We start from the raw sequence: 16,311 nt of genomic DNA on the forward strand, positions 1-16,311 counted from the left end.
TTTATAGTGACAACTCTTCTCAAGCAGCGTCCCCTAATTGTGTGGCATTTTTGTGTGGTCACTGATTACGTGTGTGAATCAGCCTCCAATAAAACAACAACAAAAAGGAAATGTATACAGACACCCACTCAGTGAGGTGATATCAGCAGCTCTCAAGCTTCCAGGTTCACCTTTGCAATAAAATTGTGCTGTGCACCTACACCCATTGGCTTGTCGATCACAATATTGCCTTTTATTATGACTTGAAAACTGTACATTTACGGTAATACCCCCAAAAATACCTCTTTTTAACCCTCTCGATATATATATATATATATATATATATATATATATATATATATATATATATATAGAGGGAGCAATAAAACTTGGAAGATTGTAGGGAACACAAGAAAAGAAAATTTTGAACAAGGTAGCGACCACGTTTCTTGCCATTTCAGCAAGAGACTTGCCTTCGTCAGGCCCTGACGAAGGCAAGTGTCTTGCTGAAAAGTTGGCAATAATTGTGGTTGCTGCCTATATAAAAGAGAGTGAGAGACGTTAGGCAAAGGTCAACAGGGATATTTCTGGGCACTGTTGAGTAAACGACGGCCACTCCGGCGTCTCGTATCATCTCCGAGGTGTTCCTATTTGCACAAGAGCCATCTTCTGCCTGCGCATGCCTCGCGACTGTTTCCCTTGCTGTGAAGATGCCTGCCTCTGCACCTGCACCCCCACGCACCTCGTCGTGTCAGATGATCATTCGCTGCACGTCGTCCCGCGTGAGGAGTCTGGTCCGGTTCCTCCTGTCCGACGACGTCGCGCAGCTGCTTCGGTTGCTGCCTGCGCTCGGCAGGAATGTGACCACGCGGTGACCGGGGCCTCCCGAGGCACTCCTCTCGATGCGGGTGTGCTCCGGCGGCAGGTATTCCTCCTGGGAAATGGTTGGGCGATAGACGGCTGAGCTACGTGTGGAAAGATGGATTGGCTGGGAAAAAGCCATTTGAGGACAGATTGAAAGAAAAGCGTCTGGAGCGCCTTCTGACAGCACTCTGCCTCGGCACGGCAGCTATGGCTAGAGTGCCATCCAATGGTATTCATATTTTTATAACTGGGCTAGCGAGTCGTGGATTGTCTGGAATAACAATGTAGCCGTTGCATCTTAATTACCTTCATGATCCGGAGAGCGGAGGTTCAAGTCAGTTGCTTGTGTGGTTTTATTGCTTTAGTCTTTCTTGTTTTGACAGTTATACTCTTGAATTAAGTTAGTATTTAGTCTTTAGAGGGGCCATGCAGACAAAATACAAGTTTGGTTGTTTCGAAGGATTGCCTCGTTAGAATCGCACTGACACCACTTTTAACGTAAACTTCGCTCAAATAAGCTCATCTCATTTCCTGCACTAGTACGTATGACGTAATGTGCGCAGCTGTGCGATTGGCTGAGGCCGGCAAAAGCAAACACAAGTTAGGCAGGGCTTATAAGCTTGCGAGTGAGCATTCATTTTATAGCAGTAAGAATGGTGGGGTAAACAACAGAAGTTGCGAAAGTACATGTAGGCATAGAACTACCAGTGCAAACTGGCAGTAATGACACGCACTATGGTTGTTATAGCTGCACAACAGTCCGGCGCTTTGGGGTTGTCTCAGACGACACTAGCTGATTGGCGTAAGCGACATTGCCTTTCGTGACCCTCTTTGACAAGTACACCTCATGTTTCGTGAAACTACAGTGTAGACCATTTATAACGTAACCGCTTATAGTGCGGGACCGGATATAACGCGGGTTTGTGCGACCACCGGTTTGCCTCCCATAGAACTCAATGCATAAGCATACCGCTTAAGATGCGGTTGGCCGAAGCACAATACCGTTTATAGTGCGGTTTTTCGGCGGGTCTGCTGATCTACCGGCGCAGCTGAGGCATCGTTTTAGGGTAGCAAAAGAAAAAGAAAGGATGAAATCGGCCATCTGACGCAGCGTGCACCCCTTGCCCTCCTCTAACGTAGACACCCAAAGAAAAAAAAAAAATAGGCACCCTTTAGTTCGTGCGTACCTGATAACCACACTGTCCTTGCTTGATGCACCTCGGAAGATAGCGACAGACTTAGCGACAGACTCCCCATCCGCGCGCGGCAAGTTGATTTTATAAATCGTGAACCTCATGGCCCGTTTTCGCGCACGAATCGTGCACATCGGCGTTGCGCGCAAGTTTTTTTTTTTTTTTTTTTTTTTGTTTCTTTCGTGCTCGTGTCGACGATTCCGCGCTCGCGATGGCTTCTTCGCGTGGCAGTGGGAGGAGCCTGACGACTTGCACCAATGGGGAGACGTGTACCTAATGGCGGGAGATTCGAAGCGCTCCGAGCCGGCTAGCCGCGCCAGAGATGTTTAGGCTTACCACCGCGCTATTTTTTGATAGGCGCTTTCACAAGCAGTGTGGATGGCAGTTTATATTCCACTTTTCGCCCACATTATTAGCTCTTTTCTTGCATGAGCATCTTCGCTTGCGCCCCGTGCGGCATTTCAGCGATCGTTTAGAAGCGGTCGCTGGAACTTACTGGAACTGCCTGCACCGCTTCACGGCCAGTGCTGACGCCATGTTTCCGCCTCTTACCGCGCCGCCCACACCACGCCAGTTGTATCCGCGCTGGCGTGCACTGCACGTTTTCGCGATACCAAATCTACCACGCGGTTCACGCTTTAGAACGTTGTTGCAGATAAGCCACCGCTCTTTTTCTTTCCGAACATTCGAGCCGCGCGAAGCCGAAGATTTCCACCACCAGTACGTTGCGCTGATAAGCAGCCGCCTTCGGCATCGTGAACACAAGGTGGGGTAAAAAAAAAAAAAAATCCCGCTGGCGTTTTTATCACGTCTTGCGGCGTCTGTTCATAGACGCTAAAAACGCAGCCATAGTCTTTCAAAACAAACACAACGAAAGTTAAAGCCGCGCTCACCGTTTGTGAGACTGCGCTTTTGCCCTGCAGCAGCGGCTGATGTGAAAAATAATACGAAATATAGACCGTGCCTTCGTTTTTAAGTGCTGTGCGTTTGAGTGATGATAAATATAGGTTGACTTGAGAGATAGGTGGCGGTGTGGTTGAATTCACGCGTGTTTTGGTTATAGTGCGGTACCGCTTATAGTGCGGATTCTTGCGGCTCCCGCGACATATGTTATAAGCGGTCTACACGTATTACTACCAACCCCAACAAAAACAAGCCAGGTGCAAGTACGATCAGAAACAAGGAGAGTACGAACAACGGTATAGTGGCGTCGTTTAGGAGAACCAACAGTAAACAAGGCGTTCGGAGTTTGCTGCCGACTAATCGGCGTACTAATGTTCGCTTGAAGATCTGGCCTGAATACGTCATCGCAGACGTCACAAAACAAACGATTCAGCAGGAGAATCAAAATTTTGACTTTAATTGCCTAATTTCATTGTGAATAAAACGTCGTTTGCTTCCAGACAAGCACTCGGGGAACTATAAAATTCCAAATCTTTAGAATAAAACAAACTTGTATTTTGTATGCATGGCTCCTTTAAATCATCAGTTCTGTTTCCTGGTAATGAGCAAGTGTATGACGGTTTGCAAGAATACGAATCAGTTAGAAAGCGTGGTGAGTTCTGCTGTGAACTGCTAAGAATGTTGTTATAACTAATGTTGATTTATTGTATTTTCTGTTTGTGTCGGTTTGTCTTTACTTTTTCTACTTGTCTTTATTTTTCTCACTTTTTTCCCTTTTCTCTCTTTCCTGTTTTTTTTCTGTATTCAGTTTTCGCTATCAATGAGTACTTTCTGACAGCAGTGATGGCTGCTGCTGCCGTGCGCCTCCACACAAGCCCTCCTGTTGGCTTTGGTGGGCTCATTACTTTTGTATGTACTCCATGATAACGAAAATTATTATTATTATTATTATTATTGATTAGATAATGCTGCATTAGGTTAGGCCATGTTAGGTTAGGTTAGGGCAGGTTACGTTAGTTTGGTCAGTTCAGGTTATGTTAGGTTAGGCTGTTAAGGAAAGCCTAGCATTTTTAGATTAGCCAAGTTTGAAACGTTTGGGAGTGCAAAGTAGAGCCAGACGCAGCCTTGCGCAAGATAACCCGACTGCGAATCACTTTAGTTAACCGCTTATTGTACAGCACGGTAGACACAGAAAAAAATAAAATAAAAGAAGACAATGCCCGTTTTATCTGGAAAATCAATCATTTTCCTGACAAAACTACCAGCAAAAAATTCGTTGTTAACAGCTAAAGCTTGAGCTCCTTCCTCCTGGTTAGAAATAAGCTTATTTATTCTGCATTTTGGATATCTTTACACAAGAAACTGTGATATCTTCGATCTTAGTCGTCCACTTAATTGTGGTTTATTTACTAGAGGTGGGAAAGCTTCGCTTAGTCTGTCTTTGCGCTCAGCTTGTTATACAGCGTACTTTCATTGGTGCCAGCTTGAATTTTGGTTGGCGTGCCGGTTAGGACTATTTTCTTTTCAAAAGCCCACTGCTTTTCTGGGGACGAAACCAACCTTAGGTAAGAGTTTAAGGCAGTCTGCATAGCCTTTTATGTGCTTTTTTGTATGACCAAAAGATACTGGCATATTCTGTCTACCACTGTCAGTCGAAGGTTGCCCTGAAAGCGTGCATCTGCAAATTATCTTGATCAAAAGCGATGTGAATGTAATGTTTATTTTTATCTTCTATTTTAATACTTGCCTTGAGAAAAAAAAGAAGAAACTGAAGGCACAGGACTTGACAAAAAAAAACGGCAAGCATTAATTTCTTAGTTTTCACGCTTTTTCTACCTTTTAAAATATTTGTCAGCAGATGCTCGCTCTTACCCCCTTTCTGGCCACTCCCCTCCTCCCAAAAGGTCAGCCTAGATCCGCTCCTGTATGCAGGCTGGTACATATTGACTGACCTCTGTATGCCTGCTGACTAACACATAATGAATTCTCAATGCTTTCCTTGCTTTTGGCATGCTTGACACAGTGTTGTCTTGTTTTTCAGGAAACGACATTGGATCAGTAGCAGCTGCCCATGCCTTTAGTTTCTCTGCTAATGTTTGCATTCAAGTGGGGTGGCATAGCTGCATTACTGAAGCATCTCTACGTCTTACTCCTAAGTGTCAGTGTCGCAAGTTTTTGCATGCAGACCAGATGCGAGTAGTTGCTTCTGACAACTGGTTAGAGCAAATTAGAGGCGCTTTGCCTTGGATATGTTGCTCAGGTACGATAGGCCTCTGTGATGCTTGCATTCCTTGATACGTCTTGTACGAGCGCCTGGCATAAAAGAACACAAACGTAATTTGTCCACTTTTTATGCAGAAATTTGTTTGGCCTTAAAATGTGCCAAAGGATTTAGTAGCATTGCAGAAAAGTTTCGTGAAATGTTATTTCAATAAAGGAATGTAAAAACTTAAAGCCTTTATATGACGCTATAGACTGAAACTATCTCTGGGCAACCATTGCAAACAGCAAGAGTATTACTGGGTTCATAACACGGCTAGGTTTGCAAAAGCCGAAAGCATAAGCATAAATTTCTTGTGCAGTTCTTGTGAGGCTATACCGGGCGTAATGACCATTAAGCTAGCGAAGAAAATAACTCTTTATGTGTGCGGGGTTAATCTATGAGCGTCTCTTTTCGATGAAGTAAATTATCATTAGTACATGTATCTTATGTCTTCATGATGCAACTTCAAATACAGTTCGCAAATATATAAAAGAATGCTGCCGTGTACCCACATTCTTCCTTACTGCCACCCGCTCAATGCGTTGCAATCAGTAGTGGCGCAGAATACACCATCTGTTAAGCATTCTCAAGTTGGTATATTTCCTGTACTTTATCATGTGGCTTACCTCGACCTCAAGGGCCTCCATGTCATCGATAGGCATGTCAACTTTGGTGTCCATAGTGTCCTGAATCTCAATGGCTCCTCCCGTGTCGGAAATGTGCTGTCTGGCACGAAATACTCCTCCATTGTCTGAACAGGAAAGAAGTAGATGTAATTAAATAGTGCTGTTTTGTTCTATTGTCGGAAAAAAATTCCACAAAGCTGCAAATCTTATCTTACTATATAATACCGACGATAAAAAGTATGAGAGTGGTCTATGCTGGGACTACTCTATGCTACAACTACTGTTTGCTGTACTATTGACTTTTTCAGGACCCTCGGGGCATGCTTAAAACGCCAATAATACAGCACAAGGGAAAGAATAGAAATTATCTAATTAATTTGTTTTTTCCCAGGAGAATGAAACACAATTCAGCAAAATGAAATTCCTTCGTTCTTGAATGGGACTAGGAAGGAGTCCCATCCCCGAGTTTAAAAACATGCTTACTCAATGGGGCTGTTAAAGGTTAAACTGCACAGGTATCAAATTTGCCATCTATTGTGTCCCCTTTTACTCTTACAATGATCATGGATCAAAGCGTACCTTCATCCAAATCAATTTCCCTGTATCCGTCCAGTTTCCTTCCTCGCGACGACTTTGCGTAGAAGACGTCTTCTTCCTCAAGAATTGGGTACGTGTCCGGCTTCCACTGGTTCCTCGAAGCTGACGAGTACCTGAGTGGTGCTGAAGTGTACAGCGCTTGACTGGTTGCCCCGCTGTCAAAAGACCGCTGCTCGTAACTGGGTGCGGCAGGCTTTTCCTGCAGGAGGTATGCGTATGTTCTGATGGGTGAATGAGGCGGCGAAGAGGCGTAGTAAAAGGATCCCAGATCGTCTTGGGGGCGCTTTGATGAGCTCCCTGCAGCTTGTGCCTTGTGCGTGTCCTTGGCATCTTTCGGCCGGTGTGGAGCCTCAGAGCTGTCCTTAGACCTCTCAGATGCCGGGGAGTAGCCGCTGTCTTTGTTAGACTTGAGAGAATCTACGGAGGATGACCTCGACCATCCTCTGTTGTTGTTTTCTTCGTCAGCTGGTCGCTTGGCTTTGGCACCGGCAACTTTCTTATCCGTACCACGTCTAGGCCCCTTTGGCATTGTGGCTCCTTTGCCGTCGTCGCTGCCTTTTCTCGATGAGTAAGAAAGGCAGCCTGAGGAGTTCTTCAAGGCAGACTTTTCGGATACCGGACCAACTGTACGGTCTTGCGACGGTGTTTTACTCACCTTTGTCGCTCGCTTTTCAGTGCCTCTGCTGTGTGACTCGTCTAGAGACGATTGCTTAGAGAGACTGGTTGCACGTCCACTGTGTTCTGGTGTGGCTTGAGTTTGACCAAAAGACGTGAGGCTGTGGACAGATGCTCGTCGCTCTCTGCGACTACCATTGTCAACCAGGGAATCTCTGCGTACGGCAGATGCAGTAGTATTTACAGAGGCATTCGCGTCGTTCACACGAGTGCTCCGCTGAGTCAGGGGGCTGTCATTTGGCGTGCCGTGCAGCTCTTGCCCCTGTCCCAACGATCCGACGACAATAGAGCCGGAAGACCTTCTTCGCGCAGCTGGACGTGGTCTCTTATCGCTTCCGCTATTTTGAACATCAATGAAGTGGATTTCAGAAGATGGCGCACTCTTCGGTTGGACACCAGGCACCTCGCTGGCCGTGTCGTTAATCTCAGCCTCGAAAACAGTGTTCTCGAAACTAGCGTCAGCTGTATGCGCTTTGCGTTCAGTGTTTTCCGTGGAGTTCCATTGCTCATTGGTTGTGTCTTGAGGGTCTCGCCTTAGGCTTTGTCGGGAGCCAGTTGCTGTTCTTTTCCCTGACTCCCTAGCGGCTTCCACTTCGGCTCTGAGCAACTGCTGCTCATGCTCGTAGAAACTGTTTAACGATGCCAAGCTGACGTTGTCACCTTCTTCAGTCCTATTAACTCTGTCAGGGCTTGTTTTTAACCTGTGGTTGCCGTTCCCAGACGATCCGTGCAGATGTTCTTCCAATTCGTGCAAATGCTTGGCGTCCTGTGGAGGAGTGGCGTACGCTATTTCTGATGGGTCCTCATCGTCTTCCGTTTCTTTTGTTGGAGGAGATGCCATTTCTAATGCAGCCTCTGCCGAGATATCTTTGGTAGGTTGTTGTTCTCCATGGTCGAAGCTTTCCAGCTGGGGCGATATATTTCGCTCGGGTGAAGGAGAGCGGGGAACTGTGTGCTCATTATTGATGTTGTCATTTGTTTCCTCTGTGAGAGGTCGGTCATCTTGAGTTAGGGGCATTTTTACTATGGGGCTGAGCACATTTTGATCGGGTGTATCTTGCTCACTGCTGTCCTTTGGTTCCCCTTTAGGGCTCCCTGTTTGCACGGCGCTGTCTTCCAGTTCGTCGTTGTTGTAAAGCGACTGTGTAGTTGCCGTTGCCTTGTCTTCTGTAGTTGATGTGGACGCTTCCTTCATTGCGGTAACATCTTCGTGGCTCTGTTTTTTCGTGTCCACACTGAAATTTTCATCATCATCTTCTGCTTCGGCAATGGCACTTGAGGAAGCATTTCCAGATGCATTTTGAGCTAGGGTCTCATACGTTCGCCTGAAAGGTAAACAAACCTAGGTCAGCTTGAAAGTTGCAGTAAATGAGAAGTGCATATAATAGTTTTGAAAAATAGTCACTACATTTAGTAGAGAGAAGCACTGTACAAGTGGGTTTTGCTTTTCCTAGGGGTTGTATAAGTGCGTACATTTAGACAAGCTTTATGCGGCAAAGTGGAGATGAGAAAAGTACTCTGGTCATACATGTAATTGTTGGGGATCTTTGAAGAAGGCTTTTTAAAGGACTCGTGGGGGAGTAATGCCACATAGTGTCCGCCATGTTTGAGGTCTTCCACGTCGTGCACAGGGTTTCCTTCTGGAAAGTACAGCCTGCGGATTGTGACAAAACAGCAAAAATAAGGTTGAATGTACCGCATTATGCACTTTTTGTTCAAAGAAGGAAGAAACGGTCTAAAAAGGAACGAAATATGTTAGTCGCATTCAGTGAAATGAGTTAAGTTGCGTTAAATTTCTAAAATTAGTTGTCTTATAGGCTGCAGGCAATTCACAAGGGCTGCACTTTCGTTAGCTTTCTTGGAAGTTGCTTCGAAGACTACATATACTCGGGTACAACCTTAAGAACGACATTGGAAGTTGCCCATGCACCTCATCACCGTGGCCGGCTACTCCTTTACGTGGCCCAAAAAGTGGGTTACTGTGAGAATTTTGAATGCGAAACAAGTTGTTTCCATTATTTTTCTGACTTCATTAAACTTCTTATTAATTAAGCAACCCCAAATCAAATACCCGAGAAAAAGCAGATGATGTCACGCATTGAGCTTAGTCTCCTTTCAAAACGCGCATGCGCGTTGACATGTTGGTCCACCGATTCAGTGGAGCGATACCCTGAACTATTGCCACTCTTGACTTTGTACCCGGGTATAAGCCTATAAGCTGACTTCAAAAAGCATATCGTAGTTAAGTGCAATAGGCATGCTGATAATTGTACAGTGTAGACCGCTTATAACGTATGCCACGGGAGCCACGAAAATCCGAACTATAAGCAGTTCCCCACTATAAACAAAACATGCGCAAATCCAACCACATCCCAATCTACCTTTCCTTCATTATTTGTTTATCATCGCTCAAACGAAGGCATCTTAAAAAACAGAGGCGTGGGCTTCATTTCATCTTTTTTCCCCCTATCAGCCGCTGGAAGGGTCTCACAAGCTGCTGCACGGTGATACAAATCGCGAGCGCAGCTGGGTTTCTTAGCATCTATGAATGGATGCGGCGGAACAACGTGATAAGAGCGCAAGCAGGATTTTTTTTTTTGCCATCTCGCCTTGCACTCGCGATGCTGAAGGCAGTTACTTGTCAGCAACCTCCGGCAGCGCGCCACACACTATCTGTAAATGTTCGAAAAGTGAAAGGGTGGCTGCTAATCTCCACAACGTTTTCATACAAACAACTTTCCCCACAGGCGGGGCAAGGGGGGGGGGGGGGAGGGGGGGGGGGGGGGAGCTTGCTGTACTCTTCTGAGGTGAGTCAAGCAAGGGCGGTTGTGGTTATCACGGCAGTGCAAAAGGAACACACAAACAGGGTGCCTCTTTTTTCTTTTCTATATCGAAGTTAGAGGAGCGCAGGGAGCGCGCACTGCGTGGGAGGCCCGGTTCCGTGTTTTTTATTCTTTCTCGCAACCCTAAAACGATGCCCCAGCTGAGCCGATCGGTCAGTGGACCTGCCAAAAAACCACGCTATAAAAGGAACACTGTGCATGGGGGACTGCATTACAAGCGGGAAGCTTATGCATTAACTTGTATGGGAGGCCTACCGGTGGCCAGGAAAACCTGTGTTATATCCGGTCCCGCACTGTAAGTGGTTACGTTATAAATGGTCTACACTGCATATCTACTTGATTTGTTACTAGGTGGAGTTGTGCACCTATGGAGCACATCAAATAAGATGTTAGCGGTGGCAACAAAAGCTTTGAGCAGGTTATTAAGGTGGAGAAAAATAAGTAAATTTCGTATCTGTGGATACCAATACCAATCTAATTCAGGCTGGGCTGAATAGCAAATGCTCACAAATTTACTACCAAGTTACGCTTTGTCTTTATTTTTGCTACTTGCATCGAAAGCACTTGCAGTTGCTTTGGACAGCTGCACCGCCTTGTTACCACGTAAACTGAGTCATTAGTAATCACAATTGAACGCTGAATTTGATGCGCTCAGAGTCTGACTAATAAGGTTGAATTCTCTTCATTATTACCTGTCAACCATCAGTCCAGGACTGAAATCGGATGCATGTCAGGAAATAAACAAAGTGCAACTAATCAGCGGCACAAAACACAACTCTGTATCTGTTTGCTTTGCTTAAAATGCACTGGACTTCTGTTCTTGTTCTGGAGTAAATGATAAGTTAAGGGCCGTCTAAAAGTAATCCAGCCCTTCTACACCATGTAATTTTTTTATTTGACAATAGTTATCCTGCAATATACTAAGTGCAAAATGACTTGATCCACTGTGTAAAAAGACCTAATATTAACGCAGTCTTATACGTGACGTAGAGGGGCTAGTCAAACCGGTGATCCCCCTTGCAAACAGTGACCCCGCTCTCCAACAGTGACCCAGGATAAAACGATCTGAAACACCGAACACTTTGGCTTATTAAAAAAGGTATGAACTTTGCGGTTTTTATTCCTGATTTGATGGCATAATTTTTGCACAGCATGTGTACACCAAGGTTGCTCAGTATACAAACTACAGAACCAGATTTACAGATTCAACAACAGGAACAAGCATAGAGCCTTAGTTGGAGCACATAGCCTGCACCGCTCCAACTACTCCAAGTTGTCAGAGTGGCACTGTCTAACACCCTAAAGTTTAGGGTACTGTTGTACTAAACATAAACACCCGAGAAAGTGGCGGAGAACAGAGCCATCCAGTTAGCTGAATGGGTAAGGCAGCCGGCATGTAATGGGAAGGCGTGGGTTCAGTCCCTGCACTAGATGCATGTTTTTTGCCACTTTGTTTCCTAACAAAAAAACTGAAAATGGTTTTCCTTGTCATTCTAGACACCTAGGTATCCTTTCTATATTAGTCTTCAATGAACCCTCATTTCTTATCATATTAAGCGATGTTTATATATATATACACACATGTATAGATGATATGTAGCCTTCTGTAGTGTTGAATTGAGAAAAGCCAAAGAGAGCGTAGGGGGAATAGTTTGATCTTTGTTGAATGACAGATAAGAACTTTGAAATGTTATTAAAGCTGAAAAAAGCACGCACCCCTGGTGGGATTTGTACATGAAGCCTTGAGATTATGCACCGGATATTTTACCAATTCAGAATATAGAATGGCTGCATTCCTTTCTTCTTTGTGGCATATTTCTGTGTGTATGCGAGTAATCCACGCCTAGGGGTGGTAGCAAGTATTGTTCTAACACGAACATGCATGGGAGCACAGGAGGCCATGGTAAAAGAGAAACTGCGGTCCTAATAAGCGCAAGAAATTTCGATGTTAAAGCTTACTTTCTTACGTAGCTTGCTTCGAGCTTCAATTTCTGTCCGACCACATGCAGTACCCTAATCATGTTGATGCGGTCTCTGCCGATAAGGACACAGCGGATGGGTGCTTCTCGTTGTGAATGATTCTTGTGGATACTGAAAGAGAAATTTGGGATTAATTACACTCGGATATTGTGGGAAGGGCAACAAGGTGCGACCGATAGTGTCCACTTCTCGTGCTGAATTGTTGGAAGTCACAGTTTGTTGCAGCTAGTGCAGACTTAGTTGCAAACTTAGTTGCAAACATTGGTTCCAGTATAAGCAACAGGCAATTGAAAGTTGAAGGTTGGAAGCCAAAAGCTCGATATGTTGTTTCTAACACCCGTTCAGAAAGACTGTTGTCAACTCTTTCGGAATAGATCTGGTGTAGATTTGTCCAGTCTAGCAGTCCGTGTTTTTGTGTCATGTTGGAAAAGTCCAACTGAAAACATTGAGATATTGCACGCACGCACACACATGCACATGCACACACTGAAGAAAGGAAGTGCTCTTCCTGAAACAGTAGTAAACTTCATTTTTTTATGTTTTTCTCATGTGTATGACTGGAGACTACTGTATACGTAATAAGTTCCTTAATATGAAAAAGCCAGAATAAGTAATGGACGCTAAGGAAGGCTACAACTGGAACCTGTGTTCACAAAAATAGTGCTTCTGCTTGTTCTTTTAGGTGGAAATAGACCCCATGGTACAGCCAGAAATTGCGCAAATTGGAGACCTATACCTGTGCATTTGCGCCATTGTATGTGCAAAAAACTTAGCGATACGGACGCCAGTGGCTTATGCTTGGACTGGCCAGCTAATTACGCGAGAGCATTGCTTTGCTCACCACCAGCTTGTTTCTCAATAATATTGTCGAACTACTTTGAGGTGGTAAAAAGGAATTTACACCTCAGAAGGAGGGCAAGAGGCTAGATCTTGACGAACCCAGAACAGTCCAAATGTGCAAGAGAGTTGAAAATGGCACTCGAGGATCGAAGGATGGTGGCACAAAGATATTTTATTTATTTCTGCATCATGTTCTGAGCCCTATATTTTTATTGGTTATAATTAGTCGCAAGAAGCTTAGAACGAGATGTATCGGGAATTGACTAAGCCCGTGCTTTTTCATGTGCCTTTCTCCAGGCGCAACTTGGCTCACAAATTATGAAGCAACTAGCAGGCACTACCTGGGGGTCATCGTACGCTGTCGCATGCAAAATGAAGGCACAACAGAATAACAGTAAAGCAGCTACCCGAATAGACCTATACTTTCAGTACTCACTATACGGTGATCGGCGCTTCGAAACGGTTGAGCCTGTTTAGAGTGGGAAGACCTGTGCTTTTCTTTGAGTTCTGGGGCATATTCTGAGCCTGCAAAACGAATACAAGCGGGTAAAATTTCTGTTTGCTGCTATGGATGCATGAAGAAAAGTGAGTAAAATAGTATACCTTGGCAGCTCGCTTCCGTGCTTGATTTAACCTGCCTAGTTGGTCGACGTCCGGGTACCTGAAAGACGGCCGGTAAAGTCAGTATCGCGGGTGACGTGCACAATTAGGCTGCGTCTGCTTATAATGGTGCTGCAATTAATAAACATCGGTAACACAACATCTTTAAAACAGCAGCATGATTTGAAAGCTACTACTTTTTATACATCTTGGTTGGCATTTTTTTAATGAAAAAGTGCATCCATACCATATGTGCGTGCTGTTATCATAATGGAGTTGGTGGAATGTGCACAGATAACACGACAAGAAGAAAAAGGGAATGCAATATGGGCACGTGCTACGTCACTGTAGCGTGCTTCGCTGGGCCTTTTTGTACGGCATCTCTGTGGTGCATGGATAATTTTAGGCCAGCCTGGAGTATTCAACATGCGCCAAAGTCTTGACTCGGGCACTTGTTTTCGCCTCCATCAACAAAAATAATGCAGAAACTCCCAAATAAATTTTGTTGGATAAGTGTGAAAACCGCCTAGTAATGCTCCCGGTCCCCCTCTCTTTTTTACAGAGGCAATATAAGGAACCGGCTATCAAGTTATGAAGGCGCCTGGTGCCGTTTAATAAATATCTCCACAAGACGCTATGTATCCCTATAGAACACAATGATACAAGCCCTTCAAAGTTCCCTTCACTAGTCTACAGAAATGCTGTGCTGAGAAGACATTTTACAGGGCAATATAAGGAGCTTGATTTCAAAGTATGAAATCCTATTAGGACACCAAGCCCTCCGAGGTCGGCTTCACAACTACACACAAACGCGTGCTAGAAAGACACATTACTAGGGGCAATTTTATTGATCGTGGAGTTGTGAAGGCTAGGTGCTTGCATTAATAGCATATTCTTGGGTGGTAAAAGGGTGACGTGTCGAGCGTGACAGATGGACATGTGGGTTTCCTCAGTCATGGAGTCGAAATTGAAATGCCCTCACATCTCAAAGGGCCGCCATGGCCGCAGTCGGTTTGTTAGAACTGCTCCCTTGTACCCGGCCTCACAACGTCCACCACATCCGCGGTCCCATCGGATGCATAAAGTGTGATGTTTGACGTCGACCAGTAAGGCCACGTGGGAAGTTTCATGCAAGAGCCGCCTATACAAATGCAAAAGGTAAGTAATGGCTTTGAACAGGTCTCCAGCTGCATTGGCCCAGGATGATCGGCTGCGGTATTGAACACAATTTTACACTTTGGTGCATATGGCTTAGCGGATATTCCACAGTCGTATGCCTCTGTCAGGTAATCGACTTTAAGTGCAGAGCACTTTATGGGCTCGCCTTGTCGCTAACGGTCCATGCGACTGCCGGAATCAGGCGGCGCAGCGAGATAACGGACCCAAGTAGAGCCTTCTGTACCGGCGTCAGGGAGTCACACTGAGGCCAGTCTGAGGTTACTTTTTCTTAGTTCCTCTTTGATTTACCCGCTTCAAGTCGCAGCGGCGCGGGGCAAGCCCTACACTCCTCTTCTCGCTGTTTTTCCCTTCCCGGCGCGACCAGAGGCGCGCGCGCATGCGTGACAACGCGATAACGGTCGCCGCTGCAGCCTGATCAACAGCGGTGCGTTTGGTTAGAGAAGCCGCGGGGCTCGCGCGCGCGTGGTGACATCGTAGAAATATTGTGTCAGCGTTTGAAGACCGCGAAGGAAGGGATGGCCCATCTACAAAAAGGAATCGCAGCAAGAAATGATTTTGCTTTGTGTTAGCAAAAGGTGAGACACTCGTTCGTAAAGCGCGAAGTCAATCTCAACAACAGCGCTACGTGTCAAGTATTGCTATGTCGTGTCGTCCAACAGTGCTTATCGCCGGACGTTGCTTTTGTGCTCGGTCGCTATTTTCGTAATATGAATAAATTGCTGAAGTGCGATTTCGTCTGCCGTCGACTGTCCGAGCAACGTACGCCTGCATGGCTGCGCGCGAGGCCTAGCGGGCGGCGCGAGGGGTGCGGGGCCAGCATCAAAGCGACGGGGAGAAGCGACGGGAAGAAAGCATCAACCCTCCCTCCGACAATTATTACGCCTGTGACCACGGAACATACAACCGCGCAACTGAATTCATGTGCCTCACCCAGTGCGCAATGACACCAGACTAAAACACAGAACTCGAACTTAGGTGTCTACACAACTGTGTGCAGGACTCCTAAATTACTGTTTACTTGTCCTGCCGTTGCAGTCCACGCTTTTCTTGTTGATGCATCTAATGTTTTTATAGTTGTTTGTTCGTTTGTCTATTTGTTGCTGTCCCACACTTACAGCCATTAGCCTGTGCATCTTGTTCTGATCGGTCTGCATGCTCACTGTTGTCTGTTTGCCTTAATTTGTTATTTCTTTTTTTTTTCTCTTCCCCATGTTTTAATCCACGTACTGACGTTTATAGATCACCGCCTTGGTGGTCCTCAGTTCACTGTCTTGTTGTCTGCTCGTTTATCGTACACCGTTTTATCTTCATGGTTTATAGCCCAATGTTTTGCTGTTCGTCTGCACATTCACAGCTCACCATTTGCGCGGTTTACAGTCCCCTGTCTCGTCCATACGCCCCCCCCCCCCCCCTCTCACAGACTATCGTTTGTGTGGAGTAGAGTAGAAAAGACCTTTATTCGGCCGAAGCTACAGGCCGAGCTTGACCGCCTGGGCGACCAGTCTTCGCTGTTCTCCTTCAGAGCCAAGCCAGTCGGTCCAGGTGGGGATGGAAAGGGATCGGGACGGATACGAGTAGGATAGCTGAGCCGCCCGGCAGTAGAATAGGCAATGATGTAAATCAGCGTAGGCAGTGGGGCAGTTGGGAGAAGAGGGGTCAGATCTATAGCGTTAGAGGAACAGGCGCGAGGGAGTGATCAGGGCATTCATTTGGATGTGCCGGAGGAGTCGAGCCTCCGTTACGGTGAGTGATGGGTGAGGAGGCGGTTA

General features: G+C 45.8%; 2 protein-coding genes across 3 annotated transcripts in view; one reads left to right on the plus strand and one right to left on the minus strand.

Moving 5' to 3' along the window:
• The window catches only part of LOC144174930 (adenosine deaminase-like), a 34,353-nt gene extending 28,993 nt beyond the window's left edge, over positions 1 to 5,360 (plus strand). The window contains exon 9 of one of the 2 annotated variants that reach the window (XM_077703919.1): positions 4,981 to 5,360. In XM_077703919.1, the coding sequence (XP_077560045.1) occupies positions 4,981 to 5,020 (40 nt within the window). In that variant the 3' untranslated portion in view covers positions 5,021 to 5,360. Of the gene's footprint in view, positions 1 to 689; positions 754 to 4,980 lie in introns of those variants that run through there. The other variant, XM_077703918.1, reaches the window with a different exon arrangement.
• LOC144174929 (uncharacterized) overlaps positions 731 to 16,311 on the minus strand; it is a 56,205-nt gene continuing 40,624 nt past the window's right edge. Inside the window, exons 2-8 of the mRNA XM_077703916.1 lie at positions 13,367 to 13,424; positions 13,200 to 13,288; positions 11,903 to 12,034; positions 8,629 to 8,754; positions 6,408 to 8,425; positions 5,829 to 5,953; positions 731 to 913 (exon numbers count right to left, since the gene is read on the minus strand). Coding sequence (XP_077560042.1) covers positions 731 to 913; positions 5,829 to 5,953; positions 6,408 to 8,425; positions 8,629 to 8,754; positions 11,903 to 12,034; positions 13,200 to 13,288; positions 13,367 to 13,424 — 2,731 coding nt within the window. The remainder of the gene's footprint in view (positions 914 to 5,828; positions 5,954 to 6,407; positions 8,426 to 8,628; positions 8,755 to 11,902; positions 12,035 to 13,199; positions 13,289 to 13,366; positions 13,425 to 16,311) is intronic.

Source organism: Haemaphysalis longicornis, unplaced genomic scaffold, assembly GCF_048455015.1.
Source record: "Haemaphysalis longicornis isolate Haplotype H1 unplaced genomic scaffold, Haemaphysalis longicornis Haplotype H1 scaffold_3, whole genome shotgun sequence".
Taxonomy (NCBI): domain Eukaryota; kingdom Metazoa; phylum Arthropoda; class Arachnida; order Ixodida; family Ixodidae; genus Haemaphysalis; species Haemaphysalis longicornis.